Source organism: Diaporthe amygdali (assembly GCF_026229845.1).
Source record: "Diaporthe amygdali strain CAA958 chromosome Unknown NODE_19_length_847323_cov_64_739301, whole genome shotgun sequence".
NCBI classification, from domain to species: Eukaryota; Fungi; Ascomycota; class Sordariomycetes; order Diaporthales; family Diaporthaceae; genus Diaporthe; species Diaporthe amygdali.
In genome coordinates, this window is record NW_026517039.1 from 743,080 (window position 1) to 762,879 (window position 19,800).

General features: G+C 50.7%; 8 protein-coding genes across 8 annotated transcripts; 6 read left to right on the plus strand and 2 right to left on the minus strand.

Annotated features, from left to right (window-relative positions):
* Positions 1-1,983: 1,983 nt before the first annotated feature.
* On the plus strand, positions 1,984-4,228 carry J7T55_010590 (uncharacterized protein; the record flags this gene model as incomplete). Its single annotated transcript, XM_053145150.1, has 3 exons — positions 1,984-2,230; positions 2,323-3,167; positions 3,224-4,228. 3 exons carry the CDS (start codon positions 1,984-1,986, stop codon positions 4,226-4,228), a joined length of 2,097 nt encoding a protein of 698 aa, XP_052992437.1.
* A 757-nt stretch (positions 4,229-4,985) lies between these two features.
* J7T55_010591 (uncharacterized protein) lies at positions 4,986-6,325 on the plus strand (the record flags this gene model as incomplete). The annotated part of the gene is made up of 3 exons (XM_053145151.1): positions 4,986-5,353; positions 5,407-5,489; positions 5,556-6,325. 3 exons carry the CDS (start codon positions 4,986-4,988, stop codon positions 6,323-6,325), a joined length of 1,221 nt encoding a protein of 406 aa, XP_052992438.1.
* Positions 6,326-7,014: 689 nt separating this feature from the next.
* On the minus strand, positions 7,015-8,611 carry J7T55_010592 (uncharacterized protein; the record flags this gene model as incomplete). Its single annotated transcript, XM_053145152.1, has 5 exons — positions 7,015-7,069; positions 7,129-7,454; positions 7,584-8,098; positions 8,155-8,286; positions 8,368-8,611. 5 exons carry the CDS (start codon positions 8,609-8,611, stop codon positions 7,015-7,017), a joined length of 1,272 nt encoding a protein of 423 aa, XP_052992439.1.
* Positions 8,612-10,264: 1,653 nt separating this feature from the next.
* J7T55_010593 (lpha-mannosyltransferase och1) lies at positions 10,265-11,299 on the plus strand (the record flags this gene model as incomplete). The annotated part of the gene is made up of 1 exon (XM_053145153.1): positions 10,265-11,299. One exon carries the CDS (start codon positions 10,265-10,267, stop codon positions 11,297-11,299), a length of 1,035 nt encoding a protein of 344 aa, XP_052992440.1.
* A 941-nt stretch (positions 11,300-12,240) lies between these two features.
* J7T55_010594 (uncharacterized protein) lies at positions 12,241-13,232 on the plus strand (the record flags this gene model as incomplete). Its single annotated transcript, XM_053145154.1, has 2 exons — positions 12,241-12,561; positions 12,780-13,232. 2 exons carry the CDS (start codon positions 12,241-12,243, stop codon positions 13,230-13,232), a joined length of 774 nt encoding a protein of 257 aa, XP_052992441.1.
* A 1,000-nt stretch (positions 13,233-14,232) lies between these two features.
* Positions 14,233-14,799, plus strand: J7T55_010595 (uncharacterized protein; the record flags this gene model as incomplete). Its single annotated transcript, XM_053145155.1, has 1 exon — positions 14,233-14,799. The coding sequence occupies one exon, from the start codon at positions 14,233-14,235 to the stop codon at positions 14,797-14,799; it is 567 nt and encodes a 188-aa protein (XP_052992442.1).
* A 1,311-nt stretch (positions 14,800-16,110) lies between these two features.
* On the minus strand, positions 16,111-17,437 carry J7T55_010596 (uncharacterized protein; the record flags this gene model as incomplete). Its single annotated transcript, XM_053145157.1, has 4 exons — positions 16,111-16,459; positions 16,569-16,622; positions 16,741-16,829; positions 16,892-17,437. 4 exons carry the CDS (start codon positions 17,435-17,437, stop codon positions 16,111-16,113), a joined length of 1,038 nt encoding a protein of 345 aa, XP_052992443.1.
* Positions 17,438-18,764: 1,327 nt separating this feature from the next.
* On the plus strand, positions 18,765-19,250 carry J7T55_010597 (uncharacterized protein; the record flags this gene model as incomplete). The annotated part of the gene is made up of 2 exons (XM_053145158.1): positions 18,765-18,849; positions 18,937-19,250. 2 exons carry the CDS (start codon positions 18,765-18,767, stop codon positions 19,248-19,250), a joined length of 399 nt encoding a protein of 132 aa, XP_052992444.1.
* Positions 19,251-19,800: the final 550 nt, after the last annotated feature.

Genomic DNA, 19,800 nt, shown 5'->3' on the forward strand with positions numbered 1-19,800 from the left:
ATTTGACAGTTGGGGGCAATTCAAAATGCTCCGAGGCCGACGCTTCTGATCCTGGAATACTTTTTCATAGACGAAATTCGTTAACATAAATATCCATTCCATTCATATCGCCTAATGGTCCTTCTGGGCACTTCATCATGTCTAATCTGTAGTTGTGTCATGAAAAGTTCAATCCTCTGCTCCCAAGCTGTACCATGTTGGACGACCAATCGACTGAGCCCGGATGAATTACTTGCATCCGTAGATCTTCGACAAGGATGAAATGAGAGGCTTGTTCGACATGGGTGTGCTCACCGGTGTATTCGTCATTCTGTTGCCCTTGTTCTTGAAGACCTTCACCCTGCATTCTCCGACATCAAAATGCTCGCCAGGGTCTTTAGACCGTCTCCGTGTCATCTGCTTTATCGTCCGAGATATGCACATATATGGCATATATGCACTACAAACTATCATTTTGCTCGTCAAAGCCGATGAAACAGACTTGACAGGGCAGAAAGAAACCTCTGAAAGCCAGTAGATATGGGTCCCTTCATGCGACTCCTACGGACTATCACCGTTGTCGTATGACCTTTGATGTTGGATCGAACAAGCCAAATGGACCTTCCCGAATCCGCTTAGATACCCGAGCGCGTTCTCCAATCTTTCACCCACATCCCTTAACCATTCCGTGCGTCTGGATCGATCGATGGTACCATGGTACTGTGGTGCGAGACCATCCAGAGGAGTACTTGCTTGCTCCTGCATTAGGATCCGTCATATCCGGAGCAACTGGACCGCAGAATAGAATGGAGAATATGCACAGTGAGTGGGTCTCACGGGATTACAGCATCTTGCACCAGGATGGCCTCCGCAACGTTGTAAATACAAAGTCGAGACCATGCTACTTTCCAACTTCCGCCGTGTAGAATGCTCTGCGCCGACGGAAAATCTACCCGCATCTCCGTATGTGTCTGGCGTATTGCCCACTTAGCGGCTATTGTGTGACTAGTCATTCTAAATGAACAATTTCTTTGCCGTCCTTGTGTTCCAACTCGGGCCGCGCTGCACATCTAAGGAGTTACAGCAGAGGTGGCGACCGGGGCGACCCGTAACCAGCTAGAAATGATGCGCCGCGATCCAATGGGAGGGCATCGTGCCCCTCCCCACATGTAAGGCTTCCCCAGTTTTTGATTATCCTTGCATCTAAGCGAATGTTTGGCAGGATTTACCCACGGACGTTAGATGTCCCTGGATGTATCCCGATGCTGCTGTGCGCCATCGGGACCGGAGCAGCAGTTTGGGGTCCCGGCTATCAGAACCACTGCGAGTGTTCCCAGAATGTACTTGACACACTGATACCTTATCAGCCTACTCAGCTGCACAACAATTAACCAATCAAAATAAACGTTTCAGCGTATCATGTTGGTGTGACTGTCGTAAGGATCAACCCACTGCTCTAATGCAGGCAAGGGTTGGTGGTGGAAGATCATCCCGTTGGTCGCCCTCTCACCTGCTCGCTAATGCAGGTGAACACAGGTTACAGCTCTTGCCATGTTTTGAGAGAGTAGGAGAGGCCAGGAAGAGTTTGGAACAATTCACTGTCCGTCGGATGGCAAAATCTTTCATAAATTGACTATGCCAGGTTGCCTGGTCACTCGATGAGTGCCGGTCCGTCGAGGTGAATTTTCATGTACTTATTTGAAGGTTCGATCACATCACATCTCACCACATGTTGGGCGGCGCAGCCGGGGGCAAATACAGGCCTCGGCCCGGGGTCAGGTCCTTTTACGATGGAAGACGCATCAATTTCAAAGTCCATTATCTCCGCCTAAGGATAAACAGGATCCACACTGCCAGAGCTGCCTCGGTCTTTCGTAGTTATGTATCACCCTGTCCCTCCTGGCACAAGTGCATCAGGACTCGGGTTCTCGGAGATCACCGTATCAAGGCACTCACAAATTTGTTTCCATCGCCTGAGCTAGGTCGACTCGAGAAAAGCTCAGAATGTTACTCCTCCTGGCATCTATCCCATTGATCCTTCATAAGGCCGCGAGCTTTGCAAGTTCCCACCGCACTATGATCAGTATCCTTGTCCTGCTAGCCACTCTTCTGTTCGTTTGTCCTGGTTTTGGCTGTGCGTCGGGTGTGGAAACAATGACGAACTTCTTCAAGGCTTTCACTTTGACTGCCTCTTTCCAGCTGTGTTCTCTGGCAACGGCGCAAACGAGAGTTGATGGCAGCGCAACCAGTGGTGAGTTTTCTTGGCGTCAATCAAGAATAAATTTGGATTGCACCTTCGCATGATACCGCTCCGAGACATCCTTGCTGACGCGACTCTCACAGCCGCGAATCTAGCACAGTCCACCATCGCGCCAGCGGGGAAGATCGTCGACGGAGAATTTGTTCTCACAGACTCCGTCCTAGCCAACCTCGAGACTCAAGGGGTCTCAAACGTTTCGTTGTTTGAGTTCTCGAGCGGCAGCCCATCACAGAAGCGGGCTGCATTAGGACAATGCAAGACTGCCCCAGGCGACTTTCTATGGCCGGGTAAAGCTATATGGGGCCTCCTCGACCTCTTGACGGGAGGCGCAATAATACAGAACGTCCCACTTTCATCTGTGTGCTACAACTCATGGGGCAACTACGATGCCACCGAGTGTACCCGCATCACAAAACAATGGACGAATGTCGATCTACACATTGAGAACCCATCGGATCTGATGTTTCCTATGTGGGAGGGAACAACCTGTATTCCCCCAGGTATCGACACCAACGACCCAAATGGGAATTGTACTCTTGGCGGATATCCCTCGTATGTCGTCAACGCCACGAATGTTGCACAGATACAGCTTGCCGTCAACCTCGCCCGGAACCTCAACCTGCGTCTGGTCGTCAAGAACACCGGTCATGATTTCAACGGCCGCTCTGCCGGCGCCGGTGCGCTGTCCATCTGGATGAAGTCGTGGAAGGACGTGCAGTTCTACAAGAATTACAAGACCCCTACCTATTCCGGTCCAGCCTTGAAGATCGGAGCGGGACTTGAGAACAGGGAGTTTTTTGCTGCCGCAGAGAAATACGGAGTGACTGGCGTCGGCGGCTTGTGCACCACTGTTGCTGCCGGCGGTGGCTTCCTGGCAGGTGGAGGGCATGGACCGATGGCGTCCTCTCTAGGGCTTGGTGCTGATCAGGTAGGCAAAAAAAGCATGGGTTTTCAAGATCTTTGAACGACGCTAATAGGATACAGGTCCTGAGCATCGATGTTGTCACACCCGATGGCCGGTTTGTTACTGCGAATGAGAAGCAGAACAGTGAACTGTTCTGGGCTCTACGCGGTGGCGGTGCGAGTACTTTCGGTGTGACCACGTCTTGGACTGTCAAGGTAGCTCCCAAATTATCTTCGGCCTCTGTTCTAAGCTTTGTTCTCGCGCCTGCTGGTAATGTTACCAGCGCCACCATCTGGGAGGCGATCAAGCTGTACCTGGGCAGCATCCCCACTTATAACGCCGCTGGTAACTACGAATACTTCATTATCGCCCCATCCGGAGACGATGTATCCTTCATCATGAGCGGTTGGTTTGCACCGAACACTACCAGAGTAGCACACCAGGCTCTGGTTGCACCACTATTCCACGCATGGGCCAAGCTCGGTATCGAAGTGAACGCAAGGTGGAAGCAGTTCGACAGTTATCTCCCGGCTTGGGAGTCCCTAACAGACGCTGAAGCCGTTGGCTGGACGACCTCCCGCAGTGGAAGCCGTCTCGTTCCAGAGGAAAATCTGCTGGATTCTGCCAAGCTTGACGAGACGCACGCGGTGATTCAGGATCTTTTCAACCGTGGCTCTGTGAGCTTCGTCGGCTACGGCATCAGCGCACACCCGGATGGATACCCAGACAACTCCGTCAACCCTGCATGGCGCACTTCTGGGATACATCTCATTTCCGCCCGCTCTTGGACAAGCGACCTGTCATTGTCCGCCGTCTCGGATCTGAGTCTCGACTTCACCAACGAGTGGCTCAAGCCCTTGCGGGACATCACTGAAGGGGCGTACGCCAGCGAGGCAGACATCTTGGAGCCCGATTGGCAACAGTCATTCTATGGAAGCACGTATGAGCGTCTTTACAAATTCAAGCAAAAGATTGACCCGACTGGCCTGTTCTATGCCCACAACGCGGTGGGCAGTGAGAATTGGCACATCACGGATCAGCGGCCGGGCCTGCCAACACAGAATGGCCGTCTTTGTCGTGCTTAGACCAGAATTAGTGCCTTGACGTAACAAATATACTTATTTATGATTTTACGTCTATTGCTTCGCCTCATCGAACCTTGCTTGGGCTATTAAGACTGCACAAGGTGATTAGGTCCGTAGTCGGTCAAAGAAACCCTTTTCAAGGTGTAAGATGCCTAAACTTGCCTTAAAGAAAATGATAACAGCTTCCAGAAAAAGTCTTAAATAGCTGGACGTTTGAGCCTGGTGTGATGCTGGGTGTAAGCATCGAAGGAGCCCTTGCAGGAGTGGCAAATCAGCTCAAGTACTCGTACTTTTCGAAGCGTACGTATGTTTCATTCCATGCTGGATCCAACCAGCCCATACTGAGCGTGGGAGGTTGCATGTCAACAATACCGTGTGTGCCTACGTAGCAATACGAATCGAAAGTTACATTGACACATTCGGGCGAAACATCGTTCCTTGCTTACCGGCGCCGCCGCTTCAAGAATAATTACACAGAAGTAGGCAGTGAAATAAAGTTTCTGCCTGACTTCCACGCAGGTTTCCGAAACACAACAATCGACTTCAAACGGCGCAGCCTGAGGATCCCCGCCAGTCAGTTGGCCACACGAACCACAAGACCCTTGGACAACGCAGCGTGTTTGCCACCAAGATTAGGGCGCTCAAGTCATCACCCCTTCCTCCCTGCAGACGCGGCCCATTACCATCACCTAAACCACCTGCCAAATAACTTGACTCCAACGAGTGACTCTCGCCACAATTTCACCTTTAACCCACTATGGTCAGAATAACTACTCCGACTCACTCGGACGACGGGTTCGATGTCATCTACGACGTCGATGCAGTGAGTGACGTCAGTGATGGGAGTGGCGAGATGCATGAGAGCTCCCCTTCAAGCTACAACCTTGGCTCAGGACGGCTCGCAGGGCCACATGAAGTGCCTCAAATACCACAAGCCCAAGCTGTTCATCCGGCTGCTGCCCCGACTACCCAGCAGCTGCCGGAGGAATCGATCGAGGACTTTTACCGCGCATCGGGCGGTGCCAAGGGCGAACAGAGCGGCAACTTTGTCAACGATGGCCTGAAGTACACCAAGTCTGTGTACAACAAGTTCATGAGCAAGGATGCTCTCATTGCCGTCATGGGGTAAGTCAGCTTTTGGCACTTCTCATCAGGCCTTTATGCTGACAATCAGCTAGGATGACTGGCTCTGGAAAGACCACGTTCATATCGAGGGTCACCGGCCGGACCGATCTCCAGATCGGTCACGACCTGACATCCTGTACGCACCCAGTCCACCAGTCCCACCAATACATCCCGAAGCGACCATACTGACAGACTTTCCCAGGTACTCGAGACATACAGGTCATCGAGACAAAGCTGGATGGGCAGACAGTGCGCTTCGTCGACACTCCTGGATTCTCTGATACAAACCTCTCCGACACAGAAGTACTGCAGATGATCGCAGACTACCTGGCTGTGGCTTACAAGCAAGAAATGAAGCTTTCTGGCATCATCTACCTGCACCCTATCTCCGACAACCGGGTGACGCACCACACGACAAAGAACCTCGAGATGTTCCGCAAACTCACTGGGGAGAAGAACCTTAAGAACGTGACCCTCGCAACGACTATGTGGGACAAGGTCACCGAGGAGGAGGGCCTAAAACGCGAAGACGAGCTAAAGGGCAAGTTCTGGAAACTACTCGTGGCCATGGGCGCCAAGACAGCGCGGCACAGCGACACGCCCGAGTCGGCCCGGCACATCTCCTCAACACTACTTAGCAACAAGCCGTTCTACCTCCAGCTGCAGGAGGAGATGGGCAAGGACAACAAGGCGCTGCGCGACACGGCGGCCGGCAGGGAGGTGATGCTGGAGCTGGTGCGCATCAAGGAGGAGCACCAGCGCGAGCTGGCCGAGATGGAGAGCATCATCAAGTCGTCGGCCGAGGAGAGCAAGTCGGTCATCGAGGCGCTGCAGGAGCACTACCAGGGGCGGCTGGGCGAGCTGGAGAGGACGCTGCGCGACGAGAGGCGCATGAACGAGGAGGCGGTGCGCTCGCTTACGGACAGGATCCAGGCGCTCGAGAAGAGAGGGATGAGCTGTGCCGTCATGTAAGGGGGCTTTAAATGATCGGTGGAACAATCTTTGGACCGAATCGCTCCTAGGGACTGTTCCATGCGTTTACCCGTGAAAGCCTGTGTCTACCCGGGGTGGCTGACTCCTGACTTCTTCTATGTTACGATTTTGCAAGTTATTGACGCACATATACCCCTTGCAGCATACCACATGTGCACGACTTCTCAGAAACCCGTATCCAACCGGTCAGTCGCCGCTACCTGCCTCCGAAGTTGTTGTCAGCAAGGTCCCGACCAAACAGATGCAAACCTAACTCAGTATCACAAACACTGGAGAAAAGACGAAATCAGTATCACTGAGGCTTAGTGCAACGCTTGGTCATCTCTAGAGTCCTTTTCCCATGCCCAGATAATGATTAGATGCTTGGAAGGGGACTTTCATTGTATCCGCGACAACAATCCCGACCACGGAAATGTCGACGCGCCGCATAATAATGCCAGCGAGGCCCAGAGCAATTTTGACAGATGTGTGTTCCCTCAGTGGGTTTGCCCCGGTGCTGAATGGTGATGCTCTCTTTAACCTGAGACTTGCTCGATGCAAGTACCGTCACTCTCGAATTATTCATGGTCGCGCTCGTCACTTTCCTTGTAATTCGAGATGATTAACACCTAGCCAGTCTCAGCAAAACCCAGTACACTACTGTGAGCCACACGTCTTCCAGTCTCATCCTAGAGGTAAATTGGAAATTTTGATGCGCCCCGAACCATAACCAAAACATTGAACCTGTAGAGAAACAGCGCGATTGTCGAATTCCATGCTGCTCGTGACTTCCCCGATCTTACCGAGCAAGCGAAATGCTGAGGTGCTTTGTAAATCGCAAGCAAATTATGCAAGTGCTCGCGAGCATGCAAGTCCCGGTAAAGATAATGATTCCACGATAAGACACCGATGATGGAGCTCCGGTCGAGTTTGGTTTGGAAACCAAAAGCCCTCCGACAGGTCCCGCGAGCACATTTCCAATACCCTTACCAAAGTTGAGTAAGGTGTAGACAATTGGCCCTGATGTCACGTCGTCGGTGATGGCGGTGCTCATCCTCGCCCAGATGGCAGTAAATCCTGCCCCGAAAAGCCCGTAAACGATAGCAAAGAAAATCAAGACTGGGAGCGACTGAGCTAGTCTCCACATGGTAAAACAAGCAATTGCCGCAACTATGGTTGATAAACATGCCAAAATGTTCAATGGTACTTTGTGGTCAGATAGTAGACCAAAGACAAATTGACCGCAGACTTGACAAACACTCATCAACGCAAGCAGAAGTGCGCCACTCCGGTCGCCGAGTCTTAATGATGATGCATAAGAGGGCAAGTACAGAGAAGGGAAGAAGTACCCAAGTCCTTGCAGTAGATTGGAGACAGAGTATACCCAGAATAGAGGACTTCGGAAGAACGTCCAATTGATTTTGCGGATACTGGCTCGTTCTGATGGCGGCAAACGACCCTTCAGGAGAGGAATAAACGGTCCAGTGAGCAACGCAAGAGCCACGGCCACAGCGCGCAGAGTAGTTCTGTACCCGTACTTTGCCAAAAGTGCTTGCAGCACGAATGGCATGACGGACCCTGAGACACCAGAGGCACCGCAAAGAACGCCGTAAGCCATGCCACGACGAGCGATCCAGTATTCATTTACCATACTGATGATGGGGTAGTAGAATATGAGGAATCCGACGCCGTAAGCGACGCCTTGCGTAAGGATAAGGCCCTCTAAAGTGGATGCAAAGGAGCCTAGGACGAGTCCAGCAATGCAGATTGACCCTGACAGACAGGTTAGAAAATTGTGTTCCGAAGTCTTAGGAAGTTAAGTGACGTACACCCGACCCAAATCATGTGCCGCTGCCACCGCTGATAGCGCTGGATAATAGGCATGATGACCGGTGCTCCGAGATAACCGAAGCCGGATGCTATGGTGCCCACAACGGAAACATAGCGATTGTCAGCAAATTCTGGAATTTTAGAGTAGTATTCTTGAAAGACGCCAAAGGAGAGGGGGAAGCCTATATTTAGTTGCCGTCAGCATCGTCTACTGAGTTTGATCAGGGATGTGAATTTACCCCATAGCAATGACTCAAAGATGAAGGCAGCGCAGAGCAGCGTCCAAGCAGCAGATCCACCATCTACGGGCGCGAGCTGCTGTTCCCTTCGTCTGCCAGTCGATGGATCACCCTCTTCATCCTGCGGTCGCTGGTGAGTTTCTTCATGGTCTTCAACGACAGTAGGCAATGTGGCGGGCTGAGGTACCGCGACGTTCACTAATTCGGTGTTGCTCATCGTGAAGCTTTTTGAGACGGGCACTGATGAGAGCCTTCCTGAAAGAATAATACTTGCAAGATGTTATTCAACAAGCCGATGGTTTACCGAGGCCCCGCGAGCGGACGTGTGAGGGGCCCTGCAGGTAGGGCCTTATCGATAGGCCTATCTTATCAGCCCGCTGGCTGCTTGTAAATAGCTTCGAGAGGGCGCGCACCCACGCTGCCTCTTCCTTTCAATGCAATATGCAACCCCCAACGAAAGCCAACCTATTGATACTGCCCAATCAAGCCTTCGTGCTGTGGCGTCATATAAACCGTCAAGTACGGAGTCGTCGAGTACCACCTGCCGAGGCCTTCCTGTGTCCACTACCCGGGCTTGCTGGGCCTGCGATTTTCAGCATTCCCGACCGGCCCCAGAACTGGCCTGAAGCACCGCTACCGCGGTTGCAAAGGAACCCTCCCTTGCCAGCTATACATGGATCCGATATGCTGGTCCTGCTTGCTGGTAATGTCAAGTGCAGCATAGTGAACTGTGAGCGCTGTGCCATAATTCTGGTCATTGAAATGGTATACAAGCCAGCCTGCTGGTTGTGTTATCCTGGAAGGTCCTTTCACTCTGTTCTCATCAGATTCTATGCTTCGATTTTCTTTCCTAGCACCGTCGTGCTCTGGTTGTCTTTGCACCAAGATGCTGCTTCCTACAACTTTCAGGGTTACAAATGAGGCCGGATTATATCTTGAGCCCGCCGCCGGGTTTACCGAGAAACGCCAGCTGATGAGCGTCTCAACGGCCATCTCCTTATGTTTCAACTTCTCCGCATCCTCGTCCCATGTGGTGCCCCATACATGACATCCAGAAATTCGTCCGGTCCATACCGACGGAGCCGACAAGGTACACGGTGGAAACGTATTCGTCTAAGCGCAACATTTTCATTGTGCCCTGATTGGGCTTTTCTACACACATTTTATCCTCCTAAGAAGACATGCTTGGTGCGGCCGCCGGCTGGATTAGGCAGAACCAAGTCTCTTGGTTGGGATGTGATGCCACGCAAGCTAAATGAAGCACGAACTCTATCCAGCATCAAGGATGTTACAATAAGCTTTGGCGGCGCGTCAACCGTCAATGCGACACTGGCGTTACAGCGACCCGTGCCGCAGGAACGTAAAGATTCAACGGTAGACTTACGACCTCGTGTATTTAAAGTTCATAATCATCCATCAGTTGGAGTTTTGTCAGATAAATGAGAATGATGAAACCTCAACGAAGATCATCCTAGATGTCTCAAAGACTGCGAAGCCCCGTCGCCGGATGGCCAGGAAGTATCTGGGGGTCACTTCTACTTTGCGAGTCATTTCAAGCTGCGGATTGATTTGATCAGCCTCCAAGGAGCTGGGCTTAGATCACGCCAATTTAGAACACATGCGCACGAGTAGGTTCTGCTACCCGTCTCACGGCTCGAGGTCTATTTGCGTGCAGGAAGTCAAAATCGTTTCAGGCGTCGAGTCAATCCAAGTCATATAAATGGGTTTCAGATAGGCTTGGCAGCGCTCGCCGACTAAATAACAATTGCTTTGAGCCCATGCGAAGAAACAGCAGACTATCCTGACCTCTGTGGCACCTTAAACAGTTCGTCGTCTTTTTTTGATTGACGCTAGATCAACAGCACACGCCATGTTATTACAATCACAACAGGTCACGCCGAGGTCCAAAACCTTCAAAACTACATTACTAGCTGCCTCAGTTGCAGTATGCTTTCTACTCTACCAGGCGTGGAATCACCAGGACCGGATCGCCGATGAATTAGCTGAGCACCTCCGATTACCCACGGGGTACGGCCTAGGGGAGCCGCCAGCTGTTGCAGCTGAAGACGAGACAGTACTGGCGGACGAGGGAATTCCCAAACGGATATGGTACAAGCTCGGGCCGAAAGGCAAAAGCCAACAGATTGAAGAGTGGACGCAGAGCTGCATCAAACAAAACCCGACCTACAGATATGAGTTCTTCTCAGACCCGTCGGCCGATTACTGGGTGGAAAAGACGTTCTCAGCATCGCGCCCTGACATCGTCGAGGCGTATCTCAGCCTAACAGTTCCTATCCTTAAGGCAGACCTTCTGAGATACCTGCTGTTATATGTTGAGGGCGGCGTGTGGTCGGACCTGGATGTTTCCTGCGAGGGCATTCCCATCGACGAATGGATCCCCGAAGAGCACAGGAGTGAGACGAACCTGCTGGTCGGCTGGGAATTTGACGCAGGATGGAACTGGGAGTACACGCATGAGTTCGCCAGCTGGACCATTTTGTCCAAACCTGGGGTTCCGCACATGCTGATGGTGATCGACGACATCATCGACTCGATCCATCAGAGCACAGCAGAGGCAAACGTCACCATCGCTGAGCTAACGATGGAGATCGTTGGGGACATTGTCGACTACACCGGCCCAAGGAGGATGACACGGAGCATCCTGAAGAGCCTCGAGCGAGCTCTGGGAAAGCCCATCGGGCGCGAGATGATTGAGAACATCCGAGACCCTGTGCGCGTGCTTGACGTTACCATTCTACCCGGGTATGCGTTCGCCAACTTGACGAATAAATTCGACGAGGAAGATGGGCCAGTTGGCCCGACTTTGGTCTCTCATCACTATGCAGGCACATGGAAGAATGAGAATGGTGGTGAGCTGGCCAGGCGGCAGCCCATGAGGATATAGACACAGTTGGTATTGCTATAGATTCCCTAAATACGGCATTTAATTCATGCACATATTTCTCTGCAAATTTGGTACGTCACATAAAGGCGCCAGGTCCAATTCAACATGTTTTGTGCCCGTTTCTGGAATCCTAGCTTCAGATACTTTTTCCATGCTCTTGACCTACTTTGTATCCCGTAGGAGAAGGAACGAACGCTGTCTGCGAACGGAACTGAATAGAACATGCAGCACTATGTTTTAACAGCGTCTAGAGGTTTGATAATTAGCTTTGCTCTATTGCTGCCATTAGATTCGATGCACAGTATCGACGGAAAAATACTTGTTATGTTGTCTCAAAGTGACGCTACTGCTTCTAATACTTCTATGGGAGTGCTTTGTCCTCAAGTGCTCACGAAAAGTGCTTGTCTTGGTCGCAACACAAGTCTATAAACACCTGGGCACATATTTTTGCTCAAACTGCCATACGATTCATAAGGATTCTTATAGTTCAATGGCAAATTGATCATCACTTTTCCAGGACACAAAGGCCTTTCACCATGTGTGCCTGCAAAATCAAAGTCATGGTTCATGTCAAAATATCACACAATGATGTTCAACTTTATAGAATCTCATCACGATATAGGCTGTTCCTCTTTGTGTCCTATCTGGAGGTGAACTTTTCTCATCCTTGGCCTAGTTCGGATCCTGGTTGCCTTTCACAGTGGAAGAATATGACTGTTGGTCTTTCAATGCGATTCTTGACTTTGCTGCGCGAGGGGTGCTTGCATGCCACCTCGTCGTGATGTTGCCAGTGCTGTGGGCCATCGCCTCGGCAACCTCATCGGCTCTGTGAATCACAAGTCGAAACAGTCTATCACGATCCTCTCAATTTTCACATGACCAAACCTCGCTGGTTTTCTTGTTGCTCTCAATACAACATTCATTTTCGTTCTACTCCCAGCATGGATCCTTCTGGGCTCCCTTCCGTCCCTGCTGGTGCTAACACGGTCGACGATGAAGGCAGCAACAACGATGGCAACAATAACAACGGAGGAAACGGAGGCAACGGTGCGAAGGGTGGCAGCCAAGGCAGCCAAGACAACGGTCTTCCTCTAGGCTGGCCTTTCACACGCCCAACCCGCGAGGCCCTTGACTTCCTTGAGCTGCCTCTGACTACAGGCGTACCCAGACCCGTCTATCACAACGCGTCCATCCCACTTCGACGTGTTGACAGACCCGAAGGAGTGCTTTTAAACGACCCGTTCTGCACACTGCCCCTTGAAGTCCCTCATATCCCGCAGTCAATACCAACATTAGTGAGATGAGCTCTGCCCTCTTACTAGGATCGCTGGACTAACGCAATGGAGCCAATTCATCCACCATTCGGTTCCTTTGAGGCCCACTATGGATTTGCGTCCATGCCGCTCGGCGGACAGCCTGCAGTGAGCTATCCCCTGGAATTCCCTCCCACAGGACAAGGCAGATACTGACACTCGTCCAGATCCACCTGGCCGATTACCTGAACGTGAGTCCGGAGCCATATGATGAACCTGCAGAGTCCAACAGTCCTACAATGATGCCAAGCGCTGGCAATCGAGATGCTCAAGCTCGCGTTCTACAAGCCCACAATGCCGTCCAGCAGACCACAAGTGTACTTTCTCCACCTCGAGGCATCTTTTCCCGCCCGAGAATACGCAACCTTCCCCGGAAGCGCAGTCGGAGTCAACATCGAGGAGACCGTACAGAGCCTGAGAACCAGGACGAGGTCTTCATGGGTGCCGAGCCTGCGGACATTCCCAAGCGCCCTCAAAGCACGGTCAGATTCCTGGTGCCCCAGAATGATCAAGCGTCAGCTCCGCCCAAGACTGTTGAAGCCCGGCCCCGGCGAATGGTCACAATTCGATCTCACGCTGCTGCTCGGATGTGGCGGGAGCTTGAGAAGCATACAGACTAGAATGTCGACATATTTTCTAGCCGCTTATGATGGGTTAGAGACTGAGCGGTTGGAAAGATGGAGCTGCGCTGCTAATTGCGACGCTCGGGGCGTAAGACGAGGGGGATATGGATGCGAAGTGCAAAACAGACGGCTTGTTGGCAAGCGAATATTGCAAAGTTTGGCAACAATAGCCGACAAGTCTAACTTTGGCTGCCAAGACGATTCTCTTCACTGCCCAAATAATTGATTTGCCGGTATACTACGGCTGCTTTTGTCAACACCTCTTGTCAATAGCACCTGACGTTGGGTTTCAGGGAGCTTGGGATTCTACCAGGCTATAGGCGTTTGAGGAGCAGAAACATTATCAATTTTTAAGGCCTTCGCAAGTCGGTCAGAGCAGCATCCAACTTTAAGACCTGTGATGTGGTCCGCGCTGCCGCTTTTGTGATTGGCCATGTCAGCCGCGCCGTACTGGCAGCCTCGTAGGTCCTGAGCGGTACCTGGTCGGTGAGCCTCGCGGTACCTGTCACGAATAATGCCACTGCACTATTCGTACAAAAAGCGACCAGTAACGCACTGTGCTGACTGTTCTCTGAAGTCTCTCAATCATTGATCCTCTGACAGTGACAATTTAAATGTCTTTTTATTTTTAGGACTAAAGATGAGGTGGAAGTAGAGGCGCTTATAAAGATAACTACGCCAGTCCGGTGAGCACACTAGATACCCTTCAGTGCTATCGAGCGCAATAAACTGCATTAGCGAGAATTTAAGCCTATTTGCGGGTAACCATGTCGGTGGAAAAGACACCACTAAAGTCAGTAAGTCTGTGTTCCTTTGGACATAACTGGCTGAGGAAAAGAAGTGCAACAGACCGTCGGGAACCCGCCTGGGACCGTCCATGATGATGGAAAGCGCTGTCTTTGCACCGCTATAAAAAGAAAGCTGCAAATTTTGCAAATCTCTTCACATTTCTCTTCTCATTTTTACTGTTCTGTCGCCAATTTCAAAGTACATGAAAATGCTACGAAAGTACTGCCCCTGGTTCAGGCGCACGTCCAAACGCCGCGGCAATGTGTCTGCAGACATGAAAAACACTCCGCCGCCATATGTTAAAGCCCAAAACCAAGACCCAGTCCCACTCATAAATCCATTGCCGCCGACCGATCCAGTACTACTACTCACAGACCCAATCACCATTTCGCGTATTGCTCCTCATCAGGATGCTATTATAGGCGGCGCAACCCTCGCATGTACCTTGTCCTCTGCGGCCATTACTGCACGCGCACTAGCTGAGAACCCGGAGTCGGCTATTGCCATGGCCAATGCATTGCAACGTATAAAAACAACAGTCACAACCGTGCTCACTGCTCGCGGTATACCTTCCAACTCGCCAACGGCTGCCACCATCTGGGCTGCCTTTCTTGGCTCCTCAATTCGCAAAGCTCGTGATGTTGCTGATCGGCTGGACGAGCCTGACTTGGCTAGCCAAGAGGCGGCGCGTCTTGAAGGATTATTGGCAAGTGGCGGGGCTGATGCGATAGCAATCCAATACTGCAGGCGCATTGGGATTGCAGTTGCGACTTAGTTGGTCATTCAGCTACGGTCAAGTCGTCCTGGAAACAAGTGGCCACAGGGGGTCGCCTGCACCTGCCACTCCTACGTCCCCTGGGCACCCGAACTGCACTGCGTCTGAGGTCTCCACCTGGGCAGTGTTTTGTCGTTACACCAGAATGCACCCTTCTCCTTCGACCACATCGCCAGCCTCGACCATGCTATGAAAGCCGTCTACATTATGATCCCTAGGCTGGGTATCTTTCCGTCGCGCCAAATACTGAGGTCTTCTCTGGCCTTCACATACACAATCACTCCACCCCAGGCCACGCCAGGCAGAGGCCGATTCAGCATCCCACAATTATTCGTTCGGACTGGTTATCTAGGGAGTTGAGGCCGTCCCAACTCGCTGGGAGCGGGCACTTTGCGACTCTATTCGATATTGGGTAGGATGATGGCCAATGACCCGATCACACCCTTTGGATCCTTTTCACGAGGAGGGACTGGGACATTTTGAGAAAATTCTGCGCCAAATTTCGCTCTGAGGACGACAAGGAGAAAATTCATGGTTGACTGCTATTGTTTGGGCATGCCAAATCTATCAAATCGCGAACGCAAACTGGACCTCTGGAGAGGTGGTACAACCACGAGGTGTCAGAACAGTTGTTTTAACGTGTTATTGAAGCTTCCATCCCTAACATCACTGACCGTTTCTCGAGTCGTCAACTTGATCATCCAGCTCACACTGCAACAAGCGGACACGCAGATTATATATGATGCAGGGATCTCAACCTCTCCCAATGGACATGGTCGGCTAACTCGACCGGGACAGCTCCCGCATCGTCTCTGCCACAACGTTGGTGGATGGCTGCTGGCTCTGCGTCGCAAAGAAGCTCAGTGGCCGGCGACTATCTAAGGAGCTGACTGGGCCCATATTCATCCACCAACGGCTTTTATCTGGGCCGAAGTAGAGTTTTGTATCGTGCAATATCCACTCAAGTCAAATCATTTGTTGCTAGTAGGTATGTCTTAGTATCTTGCGTCTTGGGCCTTGGTCCTCTCTGATTTCATAATTCCGCATGTGTATCTGCCGGTCTGTAGGGCCGCGTAGACCCATGACTACAGTATAAGATGTCTTACACGATGACCAATCTAGAAAGCGCAAATTTCATGCACGAGCCCGGGTGCAGGCTTGAATAATAAAGAGGAAGACACTAATTAAAATGTGTTTACTACTTCTTTTCCTCTGGCTCTACGTTAACGTCGCTAGTTAGTGGGCTAGATATGGCTTCCTGCCCGCAAGACTCTTCGAATTCAAGTAGATATCCTGTATACAGGCGCAAAATCATTTCTTCTTTGAGAGATCAACAATTCCCCAAGTGGGGTTGCCCCACAACTCGGTCGCCGCCCCCCACACCTTCCAGTGAATATCCTCCAAGGAAATCATTTGCTGTGGGTCCGCAGCTGCATTCTTTCTCTCCCATTGAGCTTGCACACCATAAGTCTCCACGAAAGATTGGAAGGTCTCTACACAGTCAGCTGCCTGGGCATCCGTTCCATTGCTCTTCCATGAAAAGACGGCAACACTCTCAGGCTCTTCCAGCGTTTTCCAACATTCCAGACACTTCTTTCCGAGATCCCAACGGATCATAGCTTTGTAAATTGATTTGCCATGGTTTTGCCCGTCGTCGATGCTAGATAGCGATCAGCTTGACTTTGTTTTAAAGGCTTGAACAAGATCGCTGTAGATGCAACACTCCTAGATCGAAGTCGTTGAAGACTTTAAGGGTTTTATGAACGTACCGAAAGATGGTTTTCATTGCCTGGTTCTCCTCCGTTGCGAAGTCTTGTATATCACTTTGTCACAAGCAAAGTTAGTCAAGTGACGTAGCACGAGTCCACGACCCGAACGATAAGTGAATATATGCCGAGGAGCTGAACACAACATGCGACGCTATGTTTGAGGGGTGCATACCGAAACAGAGTCGCCAGAACTGGTTTCATCGCCATTCCGTTCGCACTCAGTGCAATAGCCTCATTCCACGTGATTTGCTTGCCGAAGACCTGCGTTATCCATCAATCAGTTCCTGCATCATATCCATTGTGCGGTCTCCAGAGTCACTCACTTCCTTTGCATCAGACGTGTTCCGGAAATACATAGTTATCTCTTCTGGAACATACTTCCATTGTTTCTTTTCACCTTTCCACCACATCCATATTTTGTCGGTGGAAAGTTCAAAAGCTCCAAGGTTCGAGCTGGAATCAATCACAACTCTAGTCTTCTCGCATCGTGCGATGCGGTGTGCGCCGATGTTGTAGTACTTGAACTCATATTGACCGGCGTGATTTTTAGCCAGTCTCCAACAAACCTTGACGGCAAATGACGCGCAGCGTCCAGGGCCGTTAGCAAGGACTTCAAGATTGGACCACGTTGGGATCACCTTGATGTCGACTTTGCTCTTTAATGTCTTTGGCGCCTTGAGATAATCATTCAAAGACATACCAGTCTTCTTCAGCACGAAGTCTGCTATAGTCAGGCTTGTAAAGGCGTCCTCTGCAAAGACCTGCTTCCAGACCTGGTCTGCCCTGGCATTGAGCTTCACATAATGCTCCGCATCGTTGGAGCTGTTGGATGAGCCCGAAGAGCTGCGACTGCCTTGGCCTGGTGCCATTTTCGAATTAGTCAAATGAAATTTGATATGAAGCACAGAGTTGAACTGTCAATGGGGTTGATTGTATGGGCTGTGTCGCCGTGGTAAAATGATGACAAGAAATGTTTCAGTGACAAAGAGGAGCCAATGCTAAGTGAGCTAGAAAGGTTGAGCAAAGTCTGATGTAGATTGAAATTGTAGAATGTAAAGGAAGTCGGTATGGTGTTCAATGGAGTTATGAGAAGCTTCATCAACGCCGAGACACAAGTATACTTATATTTTCCTTACTCCAGCACGTTAGAGACACTTGAGAAGAGACGAAAGAAAAAGTGCCACTCCCGCCCCATTCTCAATGTCATTGGCTCTATCTCTGTCTCTGTCTGGGCCTGTTCTGAATGACCATTCTCCGAATCTATCTTCCAATGTGTGAGACTGCATGATCGATACGTTCAGTCTGGGATGTTGAGGAAGGAGGCTTGCACCGTGGTCTCGTGACCTCAATTTGGTCGGCGACCTCAGTACGTACGATAATAGAACGAATGGATCCAGCCCCACAAGCCCATCTAAAAATCTGAAAGGTCGAGGTAAGTAGAACACTAGCCATTCCTTCTGCTCAATGCAGCGCAATCTACTGAAGACGTCCTGATAACAGGCCACACTGGCAGGTCGCTTGGACTGTGATGAGGCTTCGCAGGTTCTCAGTGACCAGGCCATTTTGCGCCTTCCGGCATTGCCCGTTTCTATTTTCGTCCTTATTAGATTAGCTAGACCTATTTTCTTGTCTTTGAAGCAGGAGAGTGCCAAATTGCCTCAGAAAGCAAATAGTGGGTTTGTTTTGTGAGGCACAGTCTTGCCGAATGCTGTTGGCTGGTCCCCTTCCCACGTCTAGGAACCGTTGGCTCCTTGAGAAACCTGGGTCGGACAAAATCCGAATTGGAAACCAGAATTGAAATCTGTTGGTCTGAAATCCTGCAAGACAATCATAGAGCCTGAAACGGCCACAGAGGTGACCATCTGAACACGACAACGAGCCACAAATATCAACCGCCAGCTTGAGGTGGGGAAAGTTACTTAATAAGGACTCATCGTGGCCATGCGTATGACCAAAAGTGGACTACCAATAATATCCTAGGCTGGATTAATTAGCAAAGCCTGTCTCAGTCTTCTCATGCAATGGACATAGAAGCCTTTTTCTAATAAGTAACAGTTATCCTCCACAAAGAATTGTTTGAAAGAAAAGTTGAATCACAGTACAACCATCAATCATCACTCACCTATTTCACGCACCAAACATAGACATCTTTCTCGCAATCCCGATATCCTGACTTCAATTTACACCACCGACAATATGACGTTGACCAAGGCGCAGCTTATGGCCCTGGTGGCTGGGGCCAAGAAAAGTCCTGACAACGACAAGCGAAAGCAATTTCTTAGTATGTTACTATATTGCTTAACATCCGTTGCATCAAGATATGAAATCCTACAACTGCAGCCTCGTACTAACAATGCTGTGAACACAGAGCAACTAGGCCCTTCTAAAGGGGGTTGCACTCCCGATGTGGCTATGGCCATACTCGACAAACTTGAGGGGAAAAGCAACGCACTTCCAGTTGCTTCTATGGCTGGTGGTCCCGCAACTGCAAAGCTGCCCGCGAGGCCTGCGAAGCACACTGGAAATCCTTTGGCAAAGACCAGGCCCGCTCCTGGCAGCACAACTCCATCCAGAGTTCCCTCCCCGGAGAAAGCCCGGCTCCCCTCGGCGAGTAAGAAGGAACAAGCCAAACCCGCCCTGACGGCCCCAGGTGCTGCAGGGAAACCAGCCAAGAAACCTTAGCTGGGCCCCCTGGTGAGACAGCCTGGACTTCAGGTGGAGGAATCCAAGTTCTTTGGTGTAGTAAGAGAATGCAGGTCAAATGATGCAGTGCAGTGAGGTTTTAGGAATAGTACAGCTGGCATCTGGGCCGAAAAGCTCTTACTCTGTCCTGATCAATACAACGTTCGGGCCAGGTGCCCGATCCCTATTTCTCAATATTCATACTTTAGCCAACTTTCTGTGATGATGTAAAGTAAGATTTTAAAGGAGAGTCAAGAGCAGATCATTGCTTTCGGCATTATATCAAATATGACCCGTGCCCAGTACCTCTTTCGAAGGAACGATGTCGCTTTAACTACGTGGTGTGAGCTGATAATTTAAAGTCACTCTACTGGCATGGACAGCAGCGTTACGAATTGCTATGTATACCTACTCAATAGATGCAACTGGCTGCCTAGGTACCTTGAAGCATGCAGAAAAACCGCATTCATGTAGTTGGTTTACTTGACGCGGTTGCTTCCTTTGTTTCCTGCACAGTGAATGCCCAGGTGGGCACCAGGCGACCAGCAGG